The 26859-nt window shown below is 38.1% G+C and overlaps 2 protein-coding genes across 2 annotated transcripts; one reads left to right on the forward strand and one right to left on the reverse strand.

The window, feature by feature from the left end:
* On the reverse strand, positions 1–942 carry LOC113890411 (olfactory receptor 10Z1). The gene has a single exon (XM_027538299.1). It carries the CDS (start codon positions 940–942, stop codon positions 1–3), a length of 942 nt encoding a protein of 313 aa, XP_027394100.1.
* A 20668-nt stretch (positions 943–21610) lies between these two features.
* Positions 21611–22570, forward strand: LOC113882738 (olfactory receptor 10X1-like). The gene has a single exon (XM_027525830.1). It carries the CDS (start codon positions 21620–21622, stop codon positions 22568–22570), a length of 951 nt encoding a protein of 316 aa, XP_027381631.1. The 5' UTR covers positions 21611–21619.
* Positions 22571–26859: the final 4289 nt, after the last annotated feature.

A 26859-nucleotide genomic window follows, 5' to 3' on the forward strand; every position in this document is an offset into this window, starting at 1 on the left:
TCATCCTTTACCTAGTAATCCCCCTTGGAAAGCATTTCTCAGGGCTGTCTGCACAGCCCTATTTCTTAGGCTATAAATGATGGGATTGAGGAGAGGAGTTACCACAGTATAGGTGACAGCAATAAGCTGATCCCGCTCAAGAGAGTAACTGGCTTTGGGTCTCAAGTACATGAAGGAGGCACAGCCATAGTGAATAGTGACCACTGTGAGGTGTGAGGCACAGGTCGAGAAGGCCTTCTTCTGCCCCTTGGTGGAGGAGATCCTCAGGATCGTTGCCAGGATGTAGGTGTAGGAGACAGAGATGAGGGAGAAGGATACCAGGAGAACCAGCAGGCTGAGGATCAGGATTCCCAGCTCACTCAGGGCTGTATCTCCACAGGCCAGGCTCAGCACTGGCGGTGTGTCACAAAAAAAGTGCTGGATCTCATGGGAGCTGCAGAATGGGAGGTGGAAAGTGACCAGTGTCATTCCCAGACCAAAGAGGTACCCACTCAGAAATGAGGTGCCAACAAGCTGGGCACAGAGAGTAAGATTCATGCAGCTGGCATAGTGTAGTGGGGCACAGATGGCCACATATCTGTCAAAGCCCATGGCAGCCAGAAGGAAGCAGTTGCTACAGGCCCATGAAGCAGAGAAGAACATTTGGACAGCACAGCCCACAAAGGAGATGCCCTGCCCACCTCTGACAAGGCCAGAAAGCATTCTAGGGATGATGCCCAAAGTATAGCAGGTCTCAGAGAAAGCTAAGACGGAAAGGAAGAGGTACATGGGGGTGTGCAGACAGCTGTCCAGCCTGATGACTACAATAATGAAGACATTGCTGGTCAAGGTGATAAGATACAGGGAGAGGAACAATGCAAAGAGCAAGAGTTGCAGTTCCCCAAAGCTAGAGAAGGCTAGGAAGATGAAGCCGCTCCAGAAGGTTGCATTGGTCTGCTCCATTCTGAATGACATCCTGATAGACTTGATTCTTTCCACTTTGCCAGTAGATGTCTAGTTTCTTCTAAAGCCAAGAGGAGGTGGATTCTGATTTTTTTGTACCTGTTGTAACTAAAAGGATTTAGACAGCAATAAATTTCAGAAACATACTTTATTAGACACACAGATTATGAATCCATTCTCACATACATAGATGTGCATATGTGAATACAAAGATACACAATATACACACACATATGTGACTATATATACTCATGCATTTATATACATGCATATCACATGCAAAGCACTCACACATAATTGTGCACATTTTACATGTTAAAAACTATACACTGCACATTTACCATTAATATCAAACACGCACACACATTGGAAATGAACACACATTTTAAATTAACATATATTCAGGCACCACATATATATGTAGATATGCACACCACACATATATTGATACCAACATTATACACACAATACCTCATAATACACATGTGGACACATCATGTTGCCTGTTAGAACTTGAAGTTTGGTAGCTTGATGGACATTATTTTAGAGACTAAGTAACAGAGGCAAGAGGGTGGAGTGACTTCCTTGAAGTCATAATAAGCCAAGACTAGAGAAAAAGTGCCTTGTGTTCTAATCAAACATTATTTCCCCAAACAATGATGACTCCTCTCAGTTACTGTGGGACACTCAGTCACATGATACAAAATTAGAAACAGTTTTGCTCAACAATAATCTCTTATAACACCCTTCCTGCAGGCCCTTGTTCATTTGAGTCTATGCAAAGCATTGAAGGAAAAATCAGGGCAAGTTGCACATCTTTCAGCCCAATGATCAGCTGTCAGGCTCCACTGTCTGTAAGAGATTAAACAAGGGAGGATTCCCTACTCACCTGAAGTGGCAGACAGTGAGGGCAACTCCTGCCTTTAAGCAGCCATATACTAACCTGACCCCCAGTAGACCTGTTTGTAGGAGAAAGGACTTGAGATCCAGCTTAGAAACTCTTATTCTGAGCCAGAGTGATGTTCCCAAGTGATACCAGGGAACCTTCCAAACCCTTGTTCCCAGGAGTGAATCTGTTTCCATGAAAACAGCTTCTTTCTCTGAAGATTCTACAGTACCAGTGGGTGCTGTTTCAGCAAGCAATTTGTGCTTGTCATTAACTAGAAATATTCTTTTGGGAAAAGAAGAAAAAGGAAATGTGAACAAAGGGATACTAGGATTGCAATTCAAACAATAATTTATACATCTATTTTGTGTTAAACATGATATAACATGTTAAACATGATATAGGTTAAATCTATTTTAAAACTTAAAAGGAGTTAGAAAGAAACAGTAACAGTTGCATTTAATAGAAGAATAAAGTGACCATGATTGAATTTAAGTGACCAGCCCTATATCACAGACCTTAAAATTGATGCTTTTAAATTCACACTATAATAAGTATAGAAAGAAAACAGGTATTCTCTTTCCATTACTGTTGTCTTAAAAGTATTAGATGACCATTTCTGATGTTCCTTTAATTTTGAGGTCACATAAAAATTCTGAAAGAGATGGGAATACCAGACCACCTGATCTGCCTCTTGAGAAACCTATATGCAGTTCAGGAAGCAACAGTTAGAACTGGACATGGAACAACACACTGGTTCCAAATAGGGAAAGGAGTACATCAAAGCTGTATATTGTCAGCCTGCTTATTTAACTTATATGCAGAGTACATCATGAGAAACGCTGGGCTGGAAGAAGCACAAGCCGGAATCAAGATTGCGGGGAGAAATATCAATAACCTCAGATATGCAGATGACACTACCCTTATGGCAGAAAGTGAAGAGGAACTAAAAAGCCTCTTGGTGAAAGTGAAAGAGGAGAGTGAAAAAGTTGGCTTAAAGCTCAACATTCAGAAAACTAAGATCATGGTATCTGGTCCCATCATTTCATGGCAAACAGATGGGGAAACAATGGAAACAGTGGCTGACTTTATTTTTCTGGGCTCAAAATCACTGCAGATGGTGACTGCAGCCATGAAATTAAAAGACACTTACTCCTTGGAAGGAAAGTTATGACCAACCTAGAGAGCATATTGAAAAACAGAGACATTACTTTGCCAACAAAGGTCCGTGTACTCAAGGCTATGGTTTTTCCAGTGGTCATGTATGGATGTGAGTGTTGGACTATAAAGAAAGCTGAGCACAGAAGAATTGATGCTTTTGAACTGTGGTGTTGGAGAAGAGTCTTGAGAGTCCCTTGGACTGCAAGGAGATCCAACCAGTCCATCCTAAAGGAAATCAGTCCTGGGTGTTCATTGGAAGGACTGATGTTGAAGCTGAAAGTCCAGTACTTTGGGCACCTGATGTGAAGAACTGACTCATTTGAAAAGACCCTGATTCTGGGAAAGATTGAAGGCAGGAGGAGAAGGGGACAACAGAGGATGAGATGGTTGGATGGCATCACTGACTCAGTGGACATGGGTTTGGGTGGACTCCGGGAGTTGATGATGGATAGGGAGGCCTGGCGTGCTGTGTTTCATGGGGTCTCAAAGGGTCGAACATGACTGAGTGACTGAACTGATACCTTCACACTCAAATATTGAGAATATTCCAATCTCCCTTAGGTTCAGTCTCTTCTTGTATATCAATATCTTCAAATGTCTGTCCCACTATCTTCAGTCACATTTTTAAAAAGTAATTTTTACCTTATTTTCATTTTTTTTCTCCTTTGCAAAATACTGCAGTATCTGCACTCAGATTTCCAATCTACCGCACTCAGATTTTCTTTAAATGTAAAAATGTCCAGAAAGTCTATCTAGGCTAATCATCTTATCTAGCTCTTCACTCTTAGCATGCATTTTCCTCTACTAATAATAATGACATGAATATTTGCATCTCTAATATATATTATCACCCATTCATTGATTCAGTAAAACCAACAATGATGTGTTATCTTGTATTTCACTGACAGGCTTTTTACTCATTGCTTTTTATTAATTTAACAATCACAGTTAAAGTCACAGTATTTAAAATTATTTAATATTCTCATTTTTCAGACTAAAAAACTTAGGCATGGGAAAATTAAGTAATTTATTAATATAAGACTGCCTATTTGTAACATAGGGGCAAGAGTACCTAAGAACACATTCTCCTAACTACAGTATGATTCCTGGTACTCTGCATTGGTTAGGAGGACCCAAAAGATGAAATGTGGAAACTAGGATGGCATTAGTGTAACTATTGACTTTATAGCAGTTTTCCTTACTATTTTTATTTGTTAGTCTAGAGATTATGGCCTGAATTTCTAAATGCAATCTATTTAAGCTTAATAATGAATTACTTCAAGAAAAATATAGTAAAGGCTCTTTAGTTTTTCTTCACTTTCTGCCATAAGGGTGGTGTCATCTGCATATCTAAGGTTACTGATATTTCTCCTTGCAATCTTGATTCAGTTTGAGCTTCATCCAGTCTGGCATTTCACATGATGTACTTTGCATATAAGTTAAATATGCAAGGTGACAATATACAGCCTTGACATACTCCTTTCCCATTTTGAACCAGTCTATTGTTCCATGTCCGGTCCTAACAGTTGCTTCTTGACCTGCATACAGATTTCTCAGAGGCCAGTGAGGTGGTCTTGTATTCCTATCTCTTCAAGAATCTTCCAGTTTGTCGTGATGCACACAGTCAAAGGCTTTTTTATAGTGAAGTAGAAGTAGATGTTTTTTTCTGGAAAAATTTCTATGATCCAATGGGTGTTGGCAATTTGATCTCTTGTTTCCTAAATTCAACCTTTTCTAAAAAATTCAATCCTTTTCTGAATCCAACTTGAACATCTGGAAGTTCTTGGTCAGCATCAGTCCTACTAATGAATATTCAGGGATGGTTTCCTTTAGGATTGATTGGTTTGCTGTCTTTATAGTCCAAGTGACTCTCAAGAGTCTTCTCCAGCACCACAATTTGAAAATATCAGTTCTTCAGCACTTAGCCTTCTTCATTATTCAACTCTTACATATGTATATGACTACTGAAAAAAAACATAATTTTGGCTATATGGATCTCTGTCAGCAAAATGATGTCTCTGTTTTTTAATACATTGTCTAGTTTTGTCATAACTTTTCTTCCTAGGAACAAGTGTCTTTTAATCTTGTGGCTATAGTCACTGTCTGCAGTGATTTTGGAGCCCAAGAAAATAAATCCATCCCTATTTCTTCTTTTCCCTGTCTATTTGCCATGAAGTGATGGTACCAGATGCCACGATTTTAGTTTTTTGAATGCTGAGTTTAAGCCAGCTTTTTCACTCTCCTCTTTTACCCTCATCAAGAGACTCTTTAGCTCCTCTTCACTGTTTGCCAGTACAGTGGTATCATATGCATATCTGTCAGTTCAGTTCCGTTCAGTTCAGTTGCTTAGTCATGTCTGACTCCTTGCAACCCCATGAACCGCAGCACGCCAGGCCTCCCTGTCCATCACCAGCTGCCGGAGTCCACCAAAACCCAAGTCCATTAACTCGGTGATGACATCCAACCATCTCATTCTCTGTCATCCCCTTCTCCTCCTGCCTTCAATCTTTCCCAGCATCTGGGTCTTTTCAAATGAGTCAGCTCTTTGCATCAGGTGGCTTGATATTTCCCATTATATTATATCCTCAGTTGTGTCTTAATTGAAAGTTGGTATTCTTTCTCATTTTAAAAGTTTACAATGTGAAATATAAAGCAAACAAGCAAACAAAATCTGTGAACAGAACAAACGCAAACAAAAATAAACACATAGATATGCAAACAAGGCAGTGGTTATTAGAAGGGAAGCAATCAGGAAGAGGGAGAACTGGATAAACGGGTTCAATTATGTAATAATAGACAGAAACTAAATTTTTGATGGCTACCATGCTATAGTGTATACAGAAGTCAACATATAATGCTGTGCACGTGAAATTTACATGTTATAAATCAGTGTTTCCTCATTATTTCATATAAAAGGTAATAAAAGGTAAATTAAAAACTTAAAAAGTAAAAGCTTGAAATAAAATAAATAATAAATAAATAATAAATAAATAAATAAATAAATAAATAAAAAATAAATAATAAAATAAAATAATTATTAGTGTTACATCATTTACAGCTGCCTTTTGGCCAGTTATGTAATATTAAGATGAAGATGATTACTCTGGGAAGTTTTTTTTTTTTTTAGAACCCACATTTCTTTAGGTAGATATATTCCTAAGTATTTTATTCTTTTCATTGCAATGGTGAATGGAATTGTTTCCTTATTTCTCTTTCTATTTTCTCATTATTAGTGTATAGGAATGCAAGGGATTACTGTGCATTGATTTTATATCCTGCAACTTTACTATATCCATTGATTAGCTCTAGCAATTTTCTGGTGGAGTCTTTAGGGTTTTCTATGTAGAGGATCATGTCATCTGCAAACAGTGAGGGTTTTACTTCTTCTTTTCCAATTTGGATTCCTTTTATTTCTTTTTATGCTCTGACTGCTGTGGCCAAAACTTCCAAAACTATGTTGAATAGTAATGGTGAAAGTGGGCACCCTTATCTTGTTCCTGACTTTAGGGGAAACACTTTCTATTTTTCACCATTGAGGATAATGTTTGCTGTGGGTTTGTCATATATAGCTTTTATTATGTTGAGGAATGTTCCTTCTATTTCTGCTTTCTGGAGAGGTTTTATAAATGGGTGTTGAATTTTGTCAAAGGCTTTCTCTGCATCTATTGAGATAATCATATGGCTTTTATTTTTCAATTTGTTAATGTACTATAAAACACTGGTGAAAGAAATCAAAGGGGACACTAATATATGGAGAAATATACCGTGTTCATGGATCAGAAGAATCGATATAGTGAAAATGAGTATACTACCCAAAACAATCTATAGATTCAGTGCAATCCCTGTCAAGCTACCAACAGTATTTTTCACAGAGCTAGAACAAATAATTTCAAAATTTGTATGAAAATACAAAAAATCTCAAATAGCCAAAGGAATCTTGAGAAAGAAAAATGGAACTGGAGGGATCAACCTGCCTGATTTCAGGCTCTACTACAAAGCCACAGTCATCAAGACAGTATGGTACTGGCACAAAGAGAGAAATATAGATCAATGGAACAAAATAGAAAGCCCAGAGATAAATCCATGCACCTATGGACACCTTATCTTTGACAAAGGAGGCAAGAATATACAATGGATTAAAGACAATCTCTTTAACAAGTGGTGCTGGGAAAACTGGTCAACCACTTGTAAAAGAATGAAACTAGAACACTTTCTAACACCATACACAAAAATAAACTCAAAATGGATTAAAGATCTCAACTTAAGACCAGAAACTTCCAATCCATGAACATGGTATATTTCTCCATCTATTAGTGTCCTCTTTGATTTCTTTCACCAGTGTTTTATAGTTTTCTATATATAGGTCTTTAGTTTCTTTAGGTAGATATATTCCTAAGTATTTTATTCTTTCCGTTGCAATGGTGAATGGAATTGTTTCCTTAATTTCTCTTTCTGTTTTCTCATTATTAGTGTATAGGAATGCAAGGGATTTCTGTGTGTTGATTTTATATCCTGCAACTTTACTGTAGTCATTGATTATTTCTAGTAATTTTCTGGTGGACTCTTTAGGGTTTTCTATGTAGAGGATCATGTCATCTGCAAATAGTGAGAGTTTTACTTCTTCTTTTCCAATTTGGATTCCTTTTATTTCTTTTTCTGCTCTGATTGCTGTGGCCAAAACTTCCAAAACTATGTTGAATAGTAATGGTGAAAGTGGGCACCCTTGTCTTGTTCCTGACTTTAGAGGAAATGCTTTCAACTTTTCACCATTGAGAATAATGTTTGCTGTGGGTTTGTCATATATAGCTTTTATTATGTTGAGGTATGTTCCTTCTATTCCTGCTTTCTGGAGAGTTTTTATCATAAATGGATGTTGAATTTTGTCAAAGGCTTTCTCTGCATCTATTGAGATAATCATATGGTTTTTATTTTTCAATTTGTTAATGTGGTGTATTACATTGATTGATTTGCGGATATTGAAGAATCCTTGCATCCCTGGGATAAAGCCCACTTGATCATGGTGTATGATCTTTTTAATGTGTTGTTGGATTCTGATTGCTAGAATTTTGTTAAGGATTTTTGCATCTATGTTCATCAGTGATATTGGCCTGTAGTGAAAATGAGTATACTACCCAAAGCAATTTATAGATTCAACGCAATCCCTATCAAGCTACCAACAGTATTCTTCACAGAGCTAGAACAAATAATTTCACAATTTGTATGGAAATACAAAAAACCTCGAATAGCCAAAGCGATCTTGAGAAAGAAGAATGGAACTGGAGGAATCAACCTACCTGACTTCAGGCTCTACTACAAAGCCACAGTTATCAAGACAGTATGGTACTGGCACAAAGACAGAAATATTGATCAATGGAATAAAATAGAAAGCCCAGAGATAAATCCACGCACATATGGACACCTTATCTTCGACAAAGGAGGCAAGAATATACAATGGATTAAAGACAACCTCTTTAACAAGTGGTGCTGGGAAATCTGGTCAACCACTTGTAAAAGAATGAAACTGGACCACTTTCTAACACCATACACAAAAATAAACTCAAAATGGATTAAAGATCTCAACATAAGACCAGAAACTATAAAACTCCTAGAGGAGAACATAGGCAAAACACTCTCCGACATACATCACAGCAGGATCCTCTATGACCCACCTCCCAGAATATTGGAAATAAAAGCAAAAATAAACAAATGGGACCTAATTAACCTTAAAAGCTTCTGCACATCAAAGGAAACTATTAGCAAGGTGAAAAGACAGCCTTCAGAATGGGAGAAAATAATAGCAAATGAAGCAACCGACAAACAACTAATCTCAAAAATATACAAGCAACTCCTACAGCTCAACTCCAGAAAAATAAACGACCCAATCAAAAAATGGGCCAAAGAACTAAATAGACATTTCTCCAAAGAAGACATACAGATGGCTAACAAACACATGAAAAGATGCTCAACATCACTCATTATCAGAGAAATGCAAATCAAAACCACTATGAGGTACCATTTCACACCAGTCAGAATGGCTGCGATCCAAAAGTCTACAAATAATAAATGCTGGAGAGGGTGTGGAGAAAAGGGAACCCTCTTACACTGTTGGTGGGAATGCAAACTAGTACAGCCACTATGGAGAACAGTGTGGAGATTCCTTAAAAAACTGGAAATAGAACTGCCTTATGATCCAGCAATCCCACTGCTGGGCATACACACTGAGGAAACCAGAAGGGAAAGAGACACGTGTACCCCAATGTTCATCGCAGCACTGTTTATAATAGCCAAGACATGGAAGCAACCTAGATGTCCATCAGCGGATGAATGGATAGGAAAGCTGTGGTACATATACACAATGGAGTATTACTCAGCCATTAAAAAGAATACATTTGAATCAGTTCTAATGAGGTGGATGAAACTGGAGCCTATTGTACAGAGTGAAGTAAGCCAGAAGGAAAAACATAAATACAGTATACTAACGCATATATATGGAATTTAGAAAGATGGTAACAATAACCTGGTGTACGAGACAGCTAAAGAGACACTGATGTATAGAACAGTCTTATGGACTCTGTGGGAGAGGGAGAGGGTGGGAAGATTTGGGAGAATGGCAATGAAACATATAAAATATCATGTAGGAAACGAGTTGCCAGTCCAGGTTCGATGCATGATGCTGGATGCTTGGGGCTGGTGCACTGGGACGGCCCAGAGGGATGGTATGGGGAGGGAGGAGGGAGGAGGGTTTGGGATGGGGAGCGCATGTATACCTGTGGCGGATTCATTTTGATATTTGGCAAAACTAATACAATTATGTAAAGTTTAAAAATAAAATAAAATTGGAAGAAAAAAAAAAAAAAGAAAAAAAAAAAAAAAAGACCAGAAACTATAAAACTCTTAGAGGAGAACATAGGCAAAACACTCTCCGACATAAATCACAGCAGGATCCTCTATGACCCATCTCTCAGAATATTGGAAATAAAAGCAAAAACAAACAATTGGGACCTAATTAAAATTAAAAGCTTCTGCACAACAAAGGAAACTCTAAGCAAGGTGAAAAGACAGCCTTCAGAATGGGAGAAAATAATAGCAAATGAAGCAACGGACAAACAGCTGATCTCAAAAATATACGAGCAACTCCTGCAGCTCAATTCCATAAAAATAAACAACCCAATCAAAAGGTGGGCCAAAGAACTAAACAGACATTTCTCCAAAGAAGACATACAGATGGCTAACAAACACATGAAAAGATACTCAACATCACTCATTATCAGAGAAATGCAAATCAAAACAACAATTAGGTACCATTTCACGCCAGTCAGAATGGCTGCGATTGAAAAGTCTACAAGCAATAAATGCTGGAGAGGATGTGGAGAAAAGGGAACCCTCTTACACTGTTGGTGGGAATGCAAGCTAATACAGCCACTATGGAGAACAGTGTGGAGATTCCTTAAGAAACTGGAAATAAAACTGCCTTATGACCCAGATATCCCACTACTGGGCATACACACCATGGAAACCAGAAGGGAAAGAGACACATGTACCCCAATGTTCATCACAGCACTGTTTATAATAGCCAGGACATGGAAGCAACCTAGATGTCCATCAGCAGATGAATGGATAAGAAAGCTGTGGTACATATACACAATGGAGTATTATTCAGCCATTAAAAAGAATACATTTGAATCAGTTCTAATGAGGTGGGTGAAACTGGAGCCTATTATACAGAGTAAAGTAAGCCAGAAAGAAAAACACCAATACAATATACTAATGCATATATATGGAATTTAGAAAGATGGTAATGATAACCCTGTATGTGAGACAGCAAAAGAGACACAGATGTGTAGAATAGTCTTTTGTACTCTGTAGGAGAGGGAGAGGGTGGGATGATTTGGGAGAATGTCATGGAAACATGTATAATATCATATATGAAATGAATCGCCAGTCCAGGTTTGATGCATAATACTGGATGCTTTGGGCTGATGCACTGGGATGACCCAGAGGGATGGTACAGGGAGGGATGTGGAAGGAGGGTTCTGGATGGGGAACACGTGTACACCCGTGGCAGATTCATGTTGATGTATGGCAAAACCAATACAATATTGTAAAGTAATTGACCCCCAATTAAAATAAATAAATTTATGTTTAAGAAAAACAAACAAAAAACAAAACAAACAAAAAAGAACCCACGTTTATGGAATTTTAGAAATGCATGCTACCCATTAGCTAACAAAGATTTTCATTTCTCTGAAACATTCTTTCTACTGTTTCTGATGAAAAATCTTCCTTCTTCAAATTATGTTTCTAAGTAAGCTGTCATTTCTTTTTCTCAGTGATTTTGAGTTGTTTTCCCACCCCCGCCTTGGCTTTAGTTTTCAGAAATTTGACTATTTGTGTGTTGGTGTGGACTGTCAGATATTATTTCATTTCTATGGAGTTAGGAGCAAAGGTCTGGGTTTGTAACTGCTTCATGCTAACATAGGGTACTGTATTCTTCAGAAACAACTTTGGAATATCCTTTTAACAATTCAATTAAACTTTGCAATTATGTAGCGTGAAAACAAGGGGCTGTCTCAGACTTTAGTTAATGCACACCTCAATTAACAGAATCAGAATTAGATATACATTGAAACATTATCTTTTCTATCTAAAATCATCCTAATTTTTACCAAATATAGCCAAATTAAGATTAATTTGTGTGCAAATTAAGTCTGATTTCAACAAGGTTGGCCTGGTTACTTATATTGATCATATAGGCTCTTTTAAATTGGCTGTGTTAGAATTTTTCATAAAGAATCTCATATTGAATTTTTAAAAGGCCTCTGAGGGCCAAGAAATCCAAACCAAGGGCTTGTCACAGATTTTGCCTTACAGATTTGGATAAATTTCTCCTTTTGAAGTCCCAAAAAATATCACCAGTCTGGTAGTGACCTTCTTTATTTATTTGATAAGACTGTTGGGAACCTATGAGTTTGGAATTTCTGGAGAGATCAGATACAGCAAGAAGATAAATGTTTCAATTTTACTTACAAAAGTATTATTAACCAAGTTGCTATACATCATAATTAGCTTAAGGGGAAAAGTCACCCTATATCTAGAAGACATAGATTAAAAACCAGTAATAGTTCAGACAAAACCAAAAAATTATAATCACATTCATCAGTGTACCCAGTTCCATGTAACTAACCCTTTTTGCTAACAGTTTTATGAAATCAGAGTTTCCATTAGACTTTTAAATTTCTTACCCAGTTCAGCAGTGTGATGTGAAATTTGTCATAGACCTGAATGTTTTAAAAGTCTCTCCTATGAATTTTCTTAAGGATGAAGCACTTTTGACAAAGTATCAGAGTACAATAACTGTCTATAATTGACAAAAGACTTAAAGGTCAAAGTTAAAGATGTGATTAAGATGTTTGACAAAGAAGCTTAACCAAGTTGCTGTAACATAGATTTAAGATAACAACTAGAATTATGACATTACACTAGGACATATCTTAATTTCAGAAACTATATAATTTCAACAATGTCTATACTAACAAAACTCATCCAGAGTATAACTGAGGAAGCTTATTATGCCTTGACAATGCTTCCTATGTAATTCAACATACCAAACAATCTTTGCTGCTACTGCTGCTGCTAAGTCGCTTCAGTTGTGTCCGACTCTGTGCGACCCCATAGATGGCAGCCCACCAGGCTCCTCTGTCCCTGGGATTCTCCAGGCAAGAACACTGGAGTGGATTGCCATTTCCTTCTCCAATGCATGAAAGTGAAAAGTGAAAGTGAAGTCGCTCAGTCGTGTCCGACTCTTAGCGACACCATGGACTGGAGCCTACCAGGCTCCTCCATCCATGGGATTTTCCAGGCAAGAGTGCTGGAGTGGGGTGCCATTGCCTTCTCCTTACTATTTTTCTCTGAGATGCCTTAAGGGCCCTCTGAAACATTACAAAGTTGGTTGTGTAACAGAGCAGGATGAGCACTGAAGAGCACAGCCCTTAGCAAGTAGCTATTGCTGTGCCTCATTATTCTGCACCCTGTTACTAGGCAACAGGTCTTTCTCAGCCACTGTGCCTGTCAGCCCTACCCACAATCAACCAACCGTCAATGAGCACTGAGTTAGTTGTCCTGCTCAGCTATTGGTCAGCACTGCAGTGGGCCCTGCCCACTGGTAACTGTCAATGAGGGACCAATGGGGAAGGGATTCAATCAAATATCATGGTGTGGTAGTCATCAGGTGGAGAGTGAGGTAAGAGGCAGATTCAGGCCTCCTCCTGGAGGTCCTCCAGCTTACCCAGCCTTGGGCTAGTAGGTGAGCTCGAGGGCCCAGGGAAGAGATGGGGGGCTATGTCCTGCTGGGCTGCAGAGCCCTCACTAAAGGGCTCTACTAGCAGTGGCCCAGACCTTGAGGAACAGTGAACCTCCCCCCCCCACCCCATTCATATCTCTGTGACCCACTAGCAGTGGGTTGTCTTTCTGGGCCACAGTCTGAGACTTGGTTTCCCCATTTGGGTGACCTGAGGAGACTGAACACCATTTGGGTTGGATTCCTGGCTCTCTCAGGGATGACAGCTGGACAGGATATGGGAACCTGGCCCTGAAGGAGCTGTCAACTGAGATCTGCCTCCTCTTAGCCAGAACGGACAACTTGGAGGGTGGAAGTTGTGCCTTGGGACTTTGCCATTTCTTGTCAGGACAGAGAATAACATTCATCTGGTAGAGATTTACAGCAACATCATTACATCATGTATTGAGACTTACTGTGTTCGACAAACTGCCCTAGCCACAGTGAAAACAAAAACACAAAATACATAGGATTTCCTTCTAGGCTACTCACATTCTTCTTATGAAAGGCACACATTCACGATATGACATAGCCTAAGGCTTTCATGAATATATGAGAGTACTGGTCAAATAAAAAAAAATATATATGCATTACCTAAAAGTTGAGAAGTATGTTTTATTTGGCAGATATACGGAGGATTTAATCCTTAAAGACAGGCTCTCAGGTAGCTGTTCTACCTGTTCTGAAGAGGTAGGGGAGGACTCAGGATATATAGAAGTTTATGCAAAAAAGGGAGTTGGAGTATCCAAAGATTTCTGTTAGTTAGAGAAAAAAGGCACCTCAAGTAAACGAATTTATAATGTTTCTATGTATGAGAAGATGAAAGGGTTTAGTCTCATGGAAACTATTCCTTTGATATGCACCTTAAGTATCTAGGGCCGGTATTCTGTTTTTCTCCTTCCTGAATTCCATTAGGGTGCACCATCAGAGGTTGATGGCTTGGTGACTACAACATCCTCTATTTAATGAATTGACAAGAGACTTTCTTTGTCTACATATTCAAGTGACTCCCTTCTCATAAAGGATTTCTAGAGGGTTCAGTCATATTGTTGCTGAATGTCCCCGGACAAGATGTTTCTACTTCAATATCTCAGCCTCATTTAAAAAGCTCTTTCAACAAGGGGGAAAGGATAACAAACAGTCCTCCCTGAAACAGAGCAAATCTTTAACACTGACCTCAGAAACTATTCCTTCATGCTCCTCTGTCCATGAAATTCTCCAGGCAAGAATACTGGAGTGGGTAGCTATTTCCTTCTCCAGGGAATCTTCCCACAGGGATCCAAGCCAGGTGTTCTCCATTGCAGGCAGATTCTTTACCATCAGACCCACCAAGGAAGCCCATTCCTTCATAGGAGACTGAATTTTGTTTCATTCTTCTGTGGAACAATTTATGTTCTAGGGCAGGGTTGAAAACAATAGAGCATTCAGTAGGCTAACAAGTGCATAAGGCCAAGAAAAGGACATCCAAAGTGACTGTTAACCAAACCATTCACCCCAGAGTGAATGTGGGCATAACTAAGACTCTGCCCCTGATAGGCCACATCAGAGAACTAACACTGTAAAAGGCTGGGAAGGAGAAATTTCACTAAAATAATCAAGATAGTCACTAAACAAATATTAGAAAAAATAACAAATATAAGGCCCAGGGATGTGTAAGGGGGTGGGGCAATAAACAAAGTTTCTTCAATATATTATCTAAAATATCCAGTTTTAAACAACAACAAAAGTAAGATACATGGAAAGCAGCAGAAATGTATCACATATTACCAGAAAAGAAATCAGACAACAAGAAATTCCTGTGAGTGTGACTAGATGACATACTGAAAAGTAAAAACCTTCAAAGTCATCATTTTATTGAATAAATATATTTAAAGACTTAAAAAAAAGAAGTAAAGAAAGGTATCATAATAATATTAATCAAATATAATACCAATAAATAAAATAGAAATTTAAGATTGCCCACATGGAAATACTTGATTTAAAAAGTACAGTAACAGATTTTCTTAAAGAATTTCTTATGGTGGCCACTATGAAGAGCAGTACAGTACAGAGTTTCCTAAAAAAAAAAAAAAAATAGAGCTACAGTATTATTAGCAATTCCATTCCTGAGCATGCACCTGGAGAAAACCATACTTTAAGAAGATGTAAACCTCACAATGTTCATTGCAGCACTATTTACAATATCTAGAATATGGAAGCAACCTGAATGTCCAACAGCAAAGAAATAGATAAAGAAGATGTGATACATATGTACAATGGAATATTGCTCAGCTACAAAAAAATAATGCCATTTGCAGCAACATGGATGTATGTAGAGACTGTCATACTGAGGAAAGGAAGTTAGATACAAAAAAAAGCACGCACAAATATATATTGCTTATATATGGAATCTAAAATAAAAAAGGGGTAAATGAACTTATTTACTAAATAGAAGTAGAGTCACAGATGTATAATAGGAAAAAAATGTATGGTTACAATCATATGGGAGTTTGAGTTTTCCAAATTTGCTGGCATATTGAGTGCAGTACTTTCACAGCATCATCTTTCAGGATTTGGAAAGATGGCAAATAAGCAACATAATCTTATACCATAAGACATTGTGAGAACAGCAAAGTAAACCTAAAGCAAATAGAAGGTGGTGGTAGGGGGGCGGGGAGTAAAATTTAAAGAAAAAAAAATTTAAATAGTAGGATAAAAGAAAAACTTTTAAGTCGATGAAACCAAAAGCTGCTTCTTTTGATTTTTAACAAGAGATCAAAAAGATCAACAAAATTGATAAACATTTGCTCAATTGATCAAGACCAAAAAAAAAAAACTCAGATAATTTAAATTATGGAACTCAGAAATGATATTGTTATTGAACTTCCAGAAATAAAAAGAATTATAAGTAAATATTATGAACATTTGCAGACTAATAAATTAGATAAGTTAGATGATATAGACAGATTCCTAAAAAGACAAAAAATTCCAAAACTACCACAAAAAGGAACTGTCAGCTGAGTAGACCTATAGCAAGTGATTGAAAGTATTCTCTCAATATTTTTAATAATAGAATCCTCTGAAATTATAGCAGGGTACACAGATGGTCAAATACAGTAGCTTCTATATTCTTAGCCTCCTTTGTTGCCAAGCTTATAAGCTTAAATGATAGGTGTAACTTCTAGGTTTATCCCTTAAGAATGATGTCTCTCTCTCTGATTTACTGATGGCTATGAACAGAAAAACATCTATTTCTGCTTTATTGACTATGCCAAAGCCTTTGACTGTGTGGATCACAATAAACTGTGGAAAATTCTGAAAGAGATGGGAATACCAGACCACCTGATCTGCCTCTTGAGAAATTTCTATGCAGGTCAGGAAGCAACAGTTAGAACTGGACATGGAACAACAGACTGGTTCCAAATAGGAAAAGGAGTTTGTTAAGGCTGTATATTGTCACCCTGCTTATTTAACTTATATGCAGAGTACATCATGAGAAACGCTGGACTAGAAGAAACACAAACTGGAATCAAGATTGCCGGGAGAAATATCAATAACCTCAGATATGCAGATGACACCACCCTTATGGCAGAAAGTGAAGAGGAACTCAAAAGCCTCTTGATGAAAGTGAAAGTGGAGAGTGAAAAAGTTGGCTTAAAGCTCAACATTCAGAAAATGAAGATCATGGCGTCCGGTCCCATCACTTCATGGGAAATAGATGGGGAAACAGTGGAAGCAGTGTCAGACGTTATTTTTCTGGGCTCCAAAATCACTGCAGATGGTAACTGCAGCCATGAAATTAAAAGATGCTTATTCCTTGGAAGGAAAGTTATGACCAACCTAGATAGCGTATTCAAAAGCAGAAACATTGGCAACAAGGGTTCGTCTAGTCAAGGCTATGGTTTTTCCTGTGGTCATGTATGGATGTGAGAGTTCGACTGTGAAGATGGCTGAACGCTGAAGAATTGATGCTTTTGAACTGTGGTGTTGGAGAAGACTCTTGAGAGTCCCTTGGACTGCAAGGAGATCCAACCAGTCCATTCTGAAGGATCTCAGCACTGGGATTTCTTTGGAAGGAATGATGCTAAAGCTGAAACTCCAGTACTTTGGCCACCTCATGCGAAGAGTTGACTCATTGGAAAAGCCTCTGGTGCTGGGAGGGATTGGGGGCAAGAGGAGAAGGGGAGGACAGAGGGTGAGATGGCTGGATGGCATGACTGACTCGATGGACGTGAGTCTCAGTGAACTCCAGGAGTTGGTCATGGACAGGGAGGCCTGGTGTGCTGTGATTCATGGGGTTGCAAAGAGTCAGACACGACTGAGCGACTGATCTGATCTGATGAACAGAAAACCAGATACTATGGACTCAGCAATGGAAGGCTTATCTTAAGGATGGCAGAAACAATTCACCAGTTTTCAAGGGCTTGTATAACTTTGTGAAGTGAAGTTACCATATCAACCTTGCAAATTCTGGATTGCTTGTCACAAGACTGTTGTATGAGAGAAATAAATTCTGATTTAAGTACATTAATTTTGTATTCAGTGGACTTTCTAAAGGTGATAGGCCAGGATACAATTTTTCATATAGCTCTGTGGAACTTCCCAAAAGGTAAGGAAGAATCCAGGATATATAAGAGTTTTTTTGTTTTGTTTTGTTTTGTTTTGTTTTTGCTATAGAGAACATGTAGTTGAACATTAAAAAAATTACTGCTAATCACAAAAGTACAAGACATCTAAAATCAATTATTTTAGTGTCTTTTTATCTATGGGAAGGACCAGCATCCTGCCTTTCACTGTTTTGCATTTCCCTTAGGGTATAGTTCAGTGGCTAATAGCTTGAAGGTATGATGGCTAGCAACATTCCTTCTTTATCATAAAGGCAGACAATATTCTTTGTTTACTGAAATGGAAGGCGATAGTTTTTGTCCACAGAGGAAGGGAGTTGATGAATAGAGGGAAAGCCTTTTCTGGAGAGTGGAAAAGTGAATGGAATGAGTACTAGTGATGCAGCTGACTTCCCTCTCTGATAAAACAAAACTAATGAAGTAGCGGGAAGCCTTGGTTATGGGTAGAATATGAACTCTGAATGTTTTAAATCCCCAGAGATTCCCAGAAGAGTTTTACTAGTCACATGTTACACAAAGTCCTGCAACTAATAAGAGCAAATTAAAAAGTTGAGTGAGAAAGTTCTTTTCCTCCTTCTGATGAAAGAAGAAAGAAATCCCTGAGAGTCTCTTAAGCAGAACCTAACAAACCTCTAGAGGTCAGGAACCTCAAGCCCTGGCAATTATCAGGTAATATCTCTAAAGTGTTAAAAGTAAAGGCTCTAAGCCACTGCAATTTAGTGAGTGTTGGGAACTGATCATTGCAAATGTGGCCTAACCTCACATGTCATGTCAAAAACTCTGGAGCCATAGAAAACTGATGTCCCCAAAGTCAGGACCACTTTTTTCACTTCCCAGGTCGGGAAACTCAGAAGATGCAAGGGCTTTCCCAAGGTCACTTAACTAACAGTGACAAAGTTCAGAGTCCAGAGTCTTTGACCAGTAATTTGCATACTAAATTGATCTTTGCCTCTTTTGAGTGAAGAACAAAGCATACTTCTAACAACGTGAAGACGTTCTTGGAAGAATATAACTATAATACTGACTTGGCATTGGAGCCATTGAAAAATACACAAGGTGGGAAATTATTCTAGATGGTTTGACTCTCTTTTCTTGATAACTAATCGTCACTACCATTTTCCTCAAATTACCATTTCTCTTTGACTTTGAAAAGGATATATATTTCTTTTGTCAGTGTGGCTCTATATGGCAAACTAAATTTGAGACAGGTTGATTTAGCAATAACTTCGGAGAGAACTTAGAATTGGATGGGATATGGTAACATCCCTCATTCACACATATACACACACGTTCAGAATATGCCAAAAGTAGAAGGAGATTGACATTCCTATTTTAGTCCTGATGGTTAGCTAAGTAGATATTTACTACACAATTGAGTAAAACCTAAATGAGAAAGGACCTGGTCTGGAATTTGTATCAATTGTTCTTTGTATTTTCAAAATGCTTCTGAACTTTAAACTTTGAAAACAACCTTTCTGGGCTGTCTTGGAGGGAATATGGCCTATTGTATGAAATCACACTGTTTTGCAGGTAGTATGACAGAAAAACTTTTGGGCTTTGCACCAAGGAGATCACCTACTAAAACAACTTTGTATTTTGCTAGTATACTTTTTCCCTTTGGGGAACTTAGTGTATCTTTTAATTCCACAATCCATATAATCGCCTTTCTTATAGAGTTATTGTGAAGAGTCATGTGAATTTAGAACCTTAGTGTGTAAATAGCTCTGTTAGTGGAAAGAATTTTTCATAATATGTTAGGGATCAACAGAAAGACCGAGTATTTTCTAACTGGGGGAGATTTTGTTCTTAAACAGCTAGAATCCTTCAGAAAGATGCTTATAGAGAGAAATGAAACAATGATCTACAACTGTGGAATTGGACGCGAAGGACACTCACATGGAGTTTGGGTACTGAAGAGGGTTACTTAAAGGTCTCATGAACAAACCGAAGGGACATTTAGACACTGTCCCTCATAATAAGTTCTTAGGCAAGAAGACAGAAAAATAGTCTACCTTTTTGGAGATAATCGCTCACAGATAAAGTGTAGATACAGTGAGAGAGAGAAACAAGAAAGATGAAAGGGTTCATAGACAAGATTAGGTCAGGGGACTCATGTGTGACTATGAAAGAATGAAGATCTTGTCAGGTCCACGAGGACAAAAGAATCCAAGGGACCTTTAAGGTGGAGTCCATATGTTGTGAACTGTTTATGAAAACATTTGTAATTTAGACCATTTTCCTACTGCCTCTTCTGACTCTCAGTGACCAGCAAGATTCCACCCTGAAAATGCTTAATCTTTGCCTGAACCAAATCTAAGGAACAATGGAAAGTCTCCATCTCTGCCAAAGATACAGTGCTGAATAACAAAGTAAAACATTGTTTTGAGATTCAACACATTTAAAATAACCTGCTCATTATTGGAGTTATTGGAAATCAATATCTTCTTAAAATGCTCCATATATATTATCACTCTGAGAACTACAGACTTATATGACTCGTAGTCTTTCTTCAAGGTGAAAGCATTGATAAACGAAAATCCTATACCACTAACGTTAAAACAGCTTGATTCCGGTTACAGTTGTGACACTTCATAGATATGGTCATCTTATTTTTAAAGTAGGTATTTTTAAAAAACAATTTTTAAATTTTTAAATTTATAAATGTAAAATGTAAATTTTAAAAATAATTACAGCTGCCCTACACATTTTATATTTCTCCTAGGCACTTCACCTATACAGTTTGAAGAGTAAACTGAATAAATATGCAAACAAATTTGGCAAAATGCAGGCTCTATAAATGAGTTATTAAATATGTTAGCATGTGGCTAAGAAAATACATAGTTCAAGGTCATATAAACATAAGGGGTTATTAACTATAAGGACAAACATGGAATTTTAAAGAGGATGAGATTAAATCTGACATAGAATTATCAAGAAATATACAGAATCACTAGAATTTGTCTTTTTTGCATATGCTGAGCTTTACATTGAAGAAATGAAGAAAATGTCTCTTGCCACTTGATCTATAGTTGCATAAAATGTCTGCTTAGTAACATCATCCACAAACTATTTAAGCAAAATTTATCCTAAGGGTCCTTTAGAAGAGAGGAAAGGGAGCTTGCTATTTCTTTTCCTTTAGTATTTCAGGACCTAATTGTCTTTTTCAAGAAGAGGTAATGACTTTGATCTTCTGTTGTAAGTATAAGCCGTTGTTTAAATACAGTCCCCAAATTCCAAACAACTATCAAACTTCACTTATTAGCTGCTTACAGACAATATTATAAGTAGAAGTTGCTATGTCAGATCCTGATTCTGTCAATTAACTACTTGGTAATTTTTTCATGGCTTAGAATCAGATCCAAATGTAACTCACCTTATGCATGTGAATTTCCTTCATCTGGACAGCAATTAGAGTATTTTTTGTTCTTTTTTTACTATCAGCCATTAAACTCCTTTAAAAAATATGGCAGAAAAAGTCACAATAAGTAATTAGTAACGGTGGCTTAATAAAGAAGAAACACATGAAAGGACAATTAAGAAAAGTATTACCTACATACACATCTTGTTTTGCCAAATAAAATATAAAATCAATTGGTAACTGCAAATTTGATCGTCTGTTTTATTCACACCAAAACTGCAGAGAATAATGGAAATTTGAATTTTTTGTTTCCTTGGATTTCAGAACTTCACATGATGAAGATCAACCAGACAGTCCTGAAAGAGTTCATCCTTGTTGGCTTTTCTGTTTACCCACATGCACAGACATTTCTTTTTGTGGTTTTCTTTTGCCTCTACCTTCCCACCCTCACAGGTAATCTGGCCATCATGGGTCTAACTTGGGTGGACAGACGTCTCCACACACCCATGTACCTCTTCCTTAGTGCACTCTCTTTCTCTGAGACCTGCTACACACTGACCATTATCCCCAAGATGCTCTCAGATCTCCTGGCCAAGGACAGAAGCATTTCATCCATAGGTTGTGGCTTGCAAATGTGTTTCTTCTTGGGACTTGGTGGCACTAATTGTGCCATTCTTACTTGGATGGGATATGATCGCTTCTTGGCCATCTGCAACCCTCTCAGATATCCTTTGCTTATGACCAACATGGTGTGTGGAAAATGTGTGGCCTCTGCTTGGATTGCAGGCTTCTTTGTCTCTGTGATAGAGACTGCATTGATATTCAGGGGCTCTTTCTGCAACCCCAACCTTGTCAAACACTTCTTTTGTCATATGAGGGCTGTTGTGAGGCTGTCCTGTTTAGACAGTGACCTCACAGAATTCACTGTAACAGTGATGTCAGTGTCAGGTTTGATGGGCACCTTCCTTGTCATCATCCTCACTTATGTGTTCATTCTTTCCACTGTCCTCAAAATCCCTTCGGCTGAGGGCAAGCAGAAGGCCTTTTCTACCTGTGCCTCCCACCTCACAGTGGTCATCATCCACTTTGGTTTTGCATCTATTGTGTATCTGAAGCCAGAAGCATCAGGGGGAGATGACACAGTGATCGCAGTTCCCTACACTGTCGTCACCCCTTTCCTCAGCCCTCTCATTTTCAGCCTCAGGAATAAGGACATGAAGAATGCTTTCAGAAAGATACTTAGAAATTTCTTGAATAATCTTGTACTATCACTGTATAACTGAGTGTTCACAGATGTCAGGAAACATCTACCCTGAAATATCTGGAGAAGCCTTTTCCCAGAGGTTGACATATGGGGATCAAGTGTCTGAGACTTGGACCCGATCCATGACAGGCATTTAGTTAGGATGTTAAGGAAGTTTTCCAACTACTTCCACTATTTGTCTCTGCATATTCTATGCTACTGCCAATCGTCCACTAGATGGGTTTTGTGCCTTTGATAAAGTAAGAAAAGCAAGATGGAAGAAGAAGCAACAACACCTATGACTACTATACTAAAAGATGATTTTAAATTCCTAGGGATGTAAATATTCAAAAAAAATTCTAGGTAATGTTGTGAGGGACTATGTGGTACTGCTAAGGGGAGATAATTATTTCCTATAAGAGATACACTATAGAAATCACAGTCAAGTATTTTTCAATATGTTTCTAGATATAGATAGATAGATTAGATATATAATTAAGACTCATGCCATACTATTTAAAAATTTTAATGCACTGTATTCAGTGGTGTCCTTCCAATGACTGCTAAATGCTAGCTTCTGATTAAAAGGGGTATTTTGGGAAGCTGATTCAAATCAGTAAACAGGACGGTAGAGCCTACATGTTCTGTGACTAAGGGAATCCTTGGATAAGGACTGCAAATAGCCCCCTTTTCTTTAATATGAAAGCAATAAGAGCTAACTTTGAATACAATTTTATAGTATTGAGTGCTTTAACAATAAAAGGTGTTTTGTAATAATTTTGGCACACACATAGTGAGTAATGAAGGAAACATAGCATCGGCTCTATATATTACCCTAAAAAATTAAGAAATAACTATAAAGGTTAAATATCACAAATATGTAGCAACTAATCTTACTGATAATTCCAACATAAAACCTAGAGACTTTTCTGAATCTTTTGCTTAGTTCTGTTGACACTATGTCCTCTCATGAAGGACATAAATACTGTATTATGGGTTTGTATACTCATTGGACTGCAGCCATGAACTTAAAAGACGCTTACTCCTTGGAAGGAAAGTTATGACCAACCTAGATAGCATATTTAAAAGCAGATACATTACTTTGCCAACAAAGGTCCGTCTAGTCAAGGCTATGGTTTTTCCAGTGGTCATGTATGGATGTGAGAGTTGGACTGTGAAGAAGACTAAGTGCCGAGGAATTGATGCTTTTGAACTGTGGTGTTGGAGAAGACTCTTGAGAGTCCCTTGGACGGCAAGGAGATCCAACCAGTCCATTCTGAAGGAGATCAGCCCTGGGTGTTCTTTGGAAGGAATGATGCTAAAGCTGAAAATCCAGTGCTTTGGCCACCTCATGGGAAGAGTTGACTCATTGGAAAAGTCTCTGATGCTGGGAGGGATTGGGGGCAGGAGGAGAAAGGGACAACAGAGGATGAGATGATTGGATGGCATCACCGACTTGATGGATGTGAGTTTGAGTGAACTCCGGGAGTTGGTGATGGATAGGGAGGCCTGGCGTGCTGCAATTCATGGGGTCGTAAAGAGTCGGACACGACTGAGTGACTGAACTGAACTGAACTGATATATAAATAAAATGTATTAAAACTCTTCTGCTCATTTTCGAATCATGTTGCTTGCTTTTTTGATATTAAGTTGTATGGGCTGTTTACTTATTTGGATAGTAACTCCTTATCATATTATTTGCAAATATTTTCTTCCATTCAGTAAGCCATTTTCTCCTTTTTTAAATGATTTCTTTTGATATGCTTTTAAGTTTGATTAGTTCTCATTTGCTTAAGTTTTATCATTTTGCTTCAGGAGCAAAATCCCTCCCCCCACCCTACTCCCCCCCCCCAAAAAAAAGATATGGTTTATGTCAAAGAGTGCTCTTTTTCTCTTCTTGCAGTTTTATGGCTTCTAGTTTTACATTTAGGTCCCTAATTCTTTTTGAGTTTATTTTTGTAGTAATTAGTGTTAGTAATGTCCTAATTTCATTCCTTTACATGTAGATATTCGGTTCTCCAAAGAGGAAAGGATACACAGTTAGTCCATAGGCAAATGAAAAGATGCTCAATATCTCTAATCATCAGGGAAATATAAATCAAAACCATGCAGAAAAAAAAAATTAAAAAAATCATGCAGAGACATCACCACACATCTGTCAGAATGGCTATATTCAAAAAGAACACAAATAACAAATGTTGGCAAGGATATAGAGAATGGGAATTCTTTTACACTGTTGTTGGGAATGTAAATTGGTGCAGGCAGTGTGGAAAAGAGTATGGAAGTTTCTCAAAAAACTAAAAATAAAGCTGTCACATGGCCCAGTGATTCCACTTTTGGGTATATGTCTGAAAAAAAAGACACACTAATTAAAAAGATACATGCACTCCAATGTTCATAGTCACCTTATTTACAGTTGTCAAGATATGGAAGCAACTTTTACGTCCATCAACATGTTGGGATAAAGAGATGTGGTGTATAAATATACAATTGAGTACTACTAAGTCATAAAAAAGGTTGAAATTTTGCCACTTGCAAAAGCATGGCTGGATTTACTGGGTGTAATTGGAGAAGGCAATGGCACCCCACTCCAGTACTCTTGCCTGGAAAATCCCATGGACAGAGGAGCCTGGTAGGCTGCAGACCATGGGGTCCTGAAAAGTCGGACAGGACTGAGAGACTTCACTTTCACTTTTCCCTTTCATGCATTGGAGAAGGAAATGGCAATCCACTCCAGTGTTCTTGCCTGGAGAATCCCAGGGACGGGGGAGCCTGGTGGGCCACCGTCTATGGGGTCGCACAGAGTCGGACACGACTGAAGCGACTTAGCAGCAGCAGCAGCATGTACGTTAATGGGTAAACTCTGGGAGTTGGTGGTGGACGGGGAGGCCTGGCGTGCTGCGATTCATGGGGTCACAGAGAGTCAAGACATGACTTAATGACTGAACTGAACTGAACTGATGTATGCTAAATGAAATAGGTCTGAGAAAGAAAAACACTGCCTTGTATGTATAACCTAAAATATACAACAAGCTAATGAATATAACAAAAACGAAACAGATTCAGCAATATAAAGAACAAATTCGTGGTTACCAGTAGGAAGAGAAGGCAATGGCAACCCACTCCAGTACTCTTGCCTGGAAAATCCCATGGACGGAGGAGCCTGGCGGGCTGCAGTCCATGGTGTCGCTAAGAGTCGGACACGACTGAGCGACTTCACTTTCACTTTTCACTTTCATGCATTGGGGAAGGAAATGGCAACCCACTCCAGTGTTCTTGCCTGGAGAATCCCAGGGACGGGGGAGCCTGGTGGGCTGCCGTCTATGGGGTTGCACAGAGTTGGACACTACTGAAGCGACTTAGCAGCAGCAGCAGCAGTATTAGGAAGAGAGAGGGGCAGGGGGCAATGTAACTGTACCAACTACATAATGTTGTACATCAACCTTACTTCAATAAAAGGAAAAAGAAAAAAAATGTATGTAGTAAATCTTAACAAAATCTTGGATAATTGCTTTACATTGAAAAAATTTAAAATATTTGATGTTCATAGAAAATATATGTCATAAAATTACAATGGTTTATGATGATTTTTAAAATGAAATATTATGTTCAGTGTTTTGGTGAGACACAGGGATCTCTTTATATAACTATAATATTAATACTTATTTCCATTTTTATGGTATACATATGTTAAATACAAAGTTAGATGTTACAGCTTCTAAAACATGACATATATGATTTGAGACAACCCCATTATATCCTCAATAGTGTCTTACCTATGAGTTGATATTTTTCATTAAAAAAAACTTTTAATATGCATTATTAAAACCCTACAAAGAAATGAAATAACAAGAAATGAACCCAAACAAAAATACGTATAAATAGAAACCTAGAACAGAGTAGTGATTATCAGAGGAGAAGCAGTGGGGAGGTAGGCAAATGGGTAAAGGGGATAAATTACATGGTGACAGATGGAAAGTACAATTTTGTAGTTAACCCATTGTGCTGTACACAAGAGTAGACATATAATGTTGTGCACATGACATTTATATAATGCTATAAACTAACGTTTCTTCATTGCTGTTGTTCATTGTTGTTCAGTCACTCAGTCATGTCCAGCTCTTTGTGACCCCATGTTCTGCCAGCACACCAGGCTTCCCTGTCCTTTACCATCTCCTGGAGCTTGGTGAAACTCATGTCCATTGAATCAGTGATGCCATTCAATCATCTCGTCCTTTTTTGTCCCCTTCTCCTGCGCCTAATCTTGCCCAGCACCAGTATCTTTTCTAATGAGTCGGCCCTTCACATCAGCTGGCCAAAATATTGGTG

The sequence above is a fragment of the Bos indicus x Bos taurus genome, chromosome 3 (genome assembly GCF_003369695.1).
Source record: "Bos indicus x Bos taurus breed Angus x Brahman F1 hybrid chromosome 3, Bos_hybrid_MaternalHap_v2.0, whole genome shotgun sequence".
Lineage (NCBI taxonomy): Eukaryota > Metazoa > Chordata > Mammalia > Artiodactyla > Bovidae > Bos > Bos indicus x Bos taurus.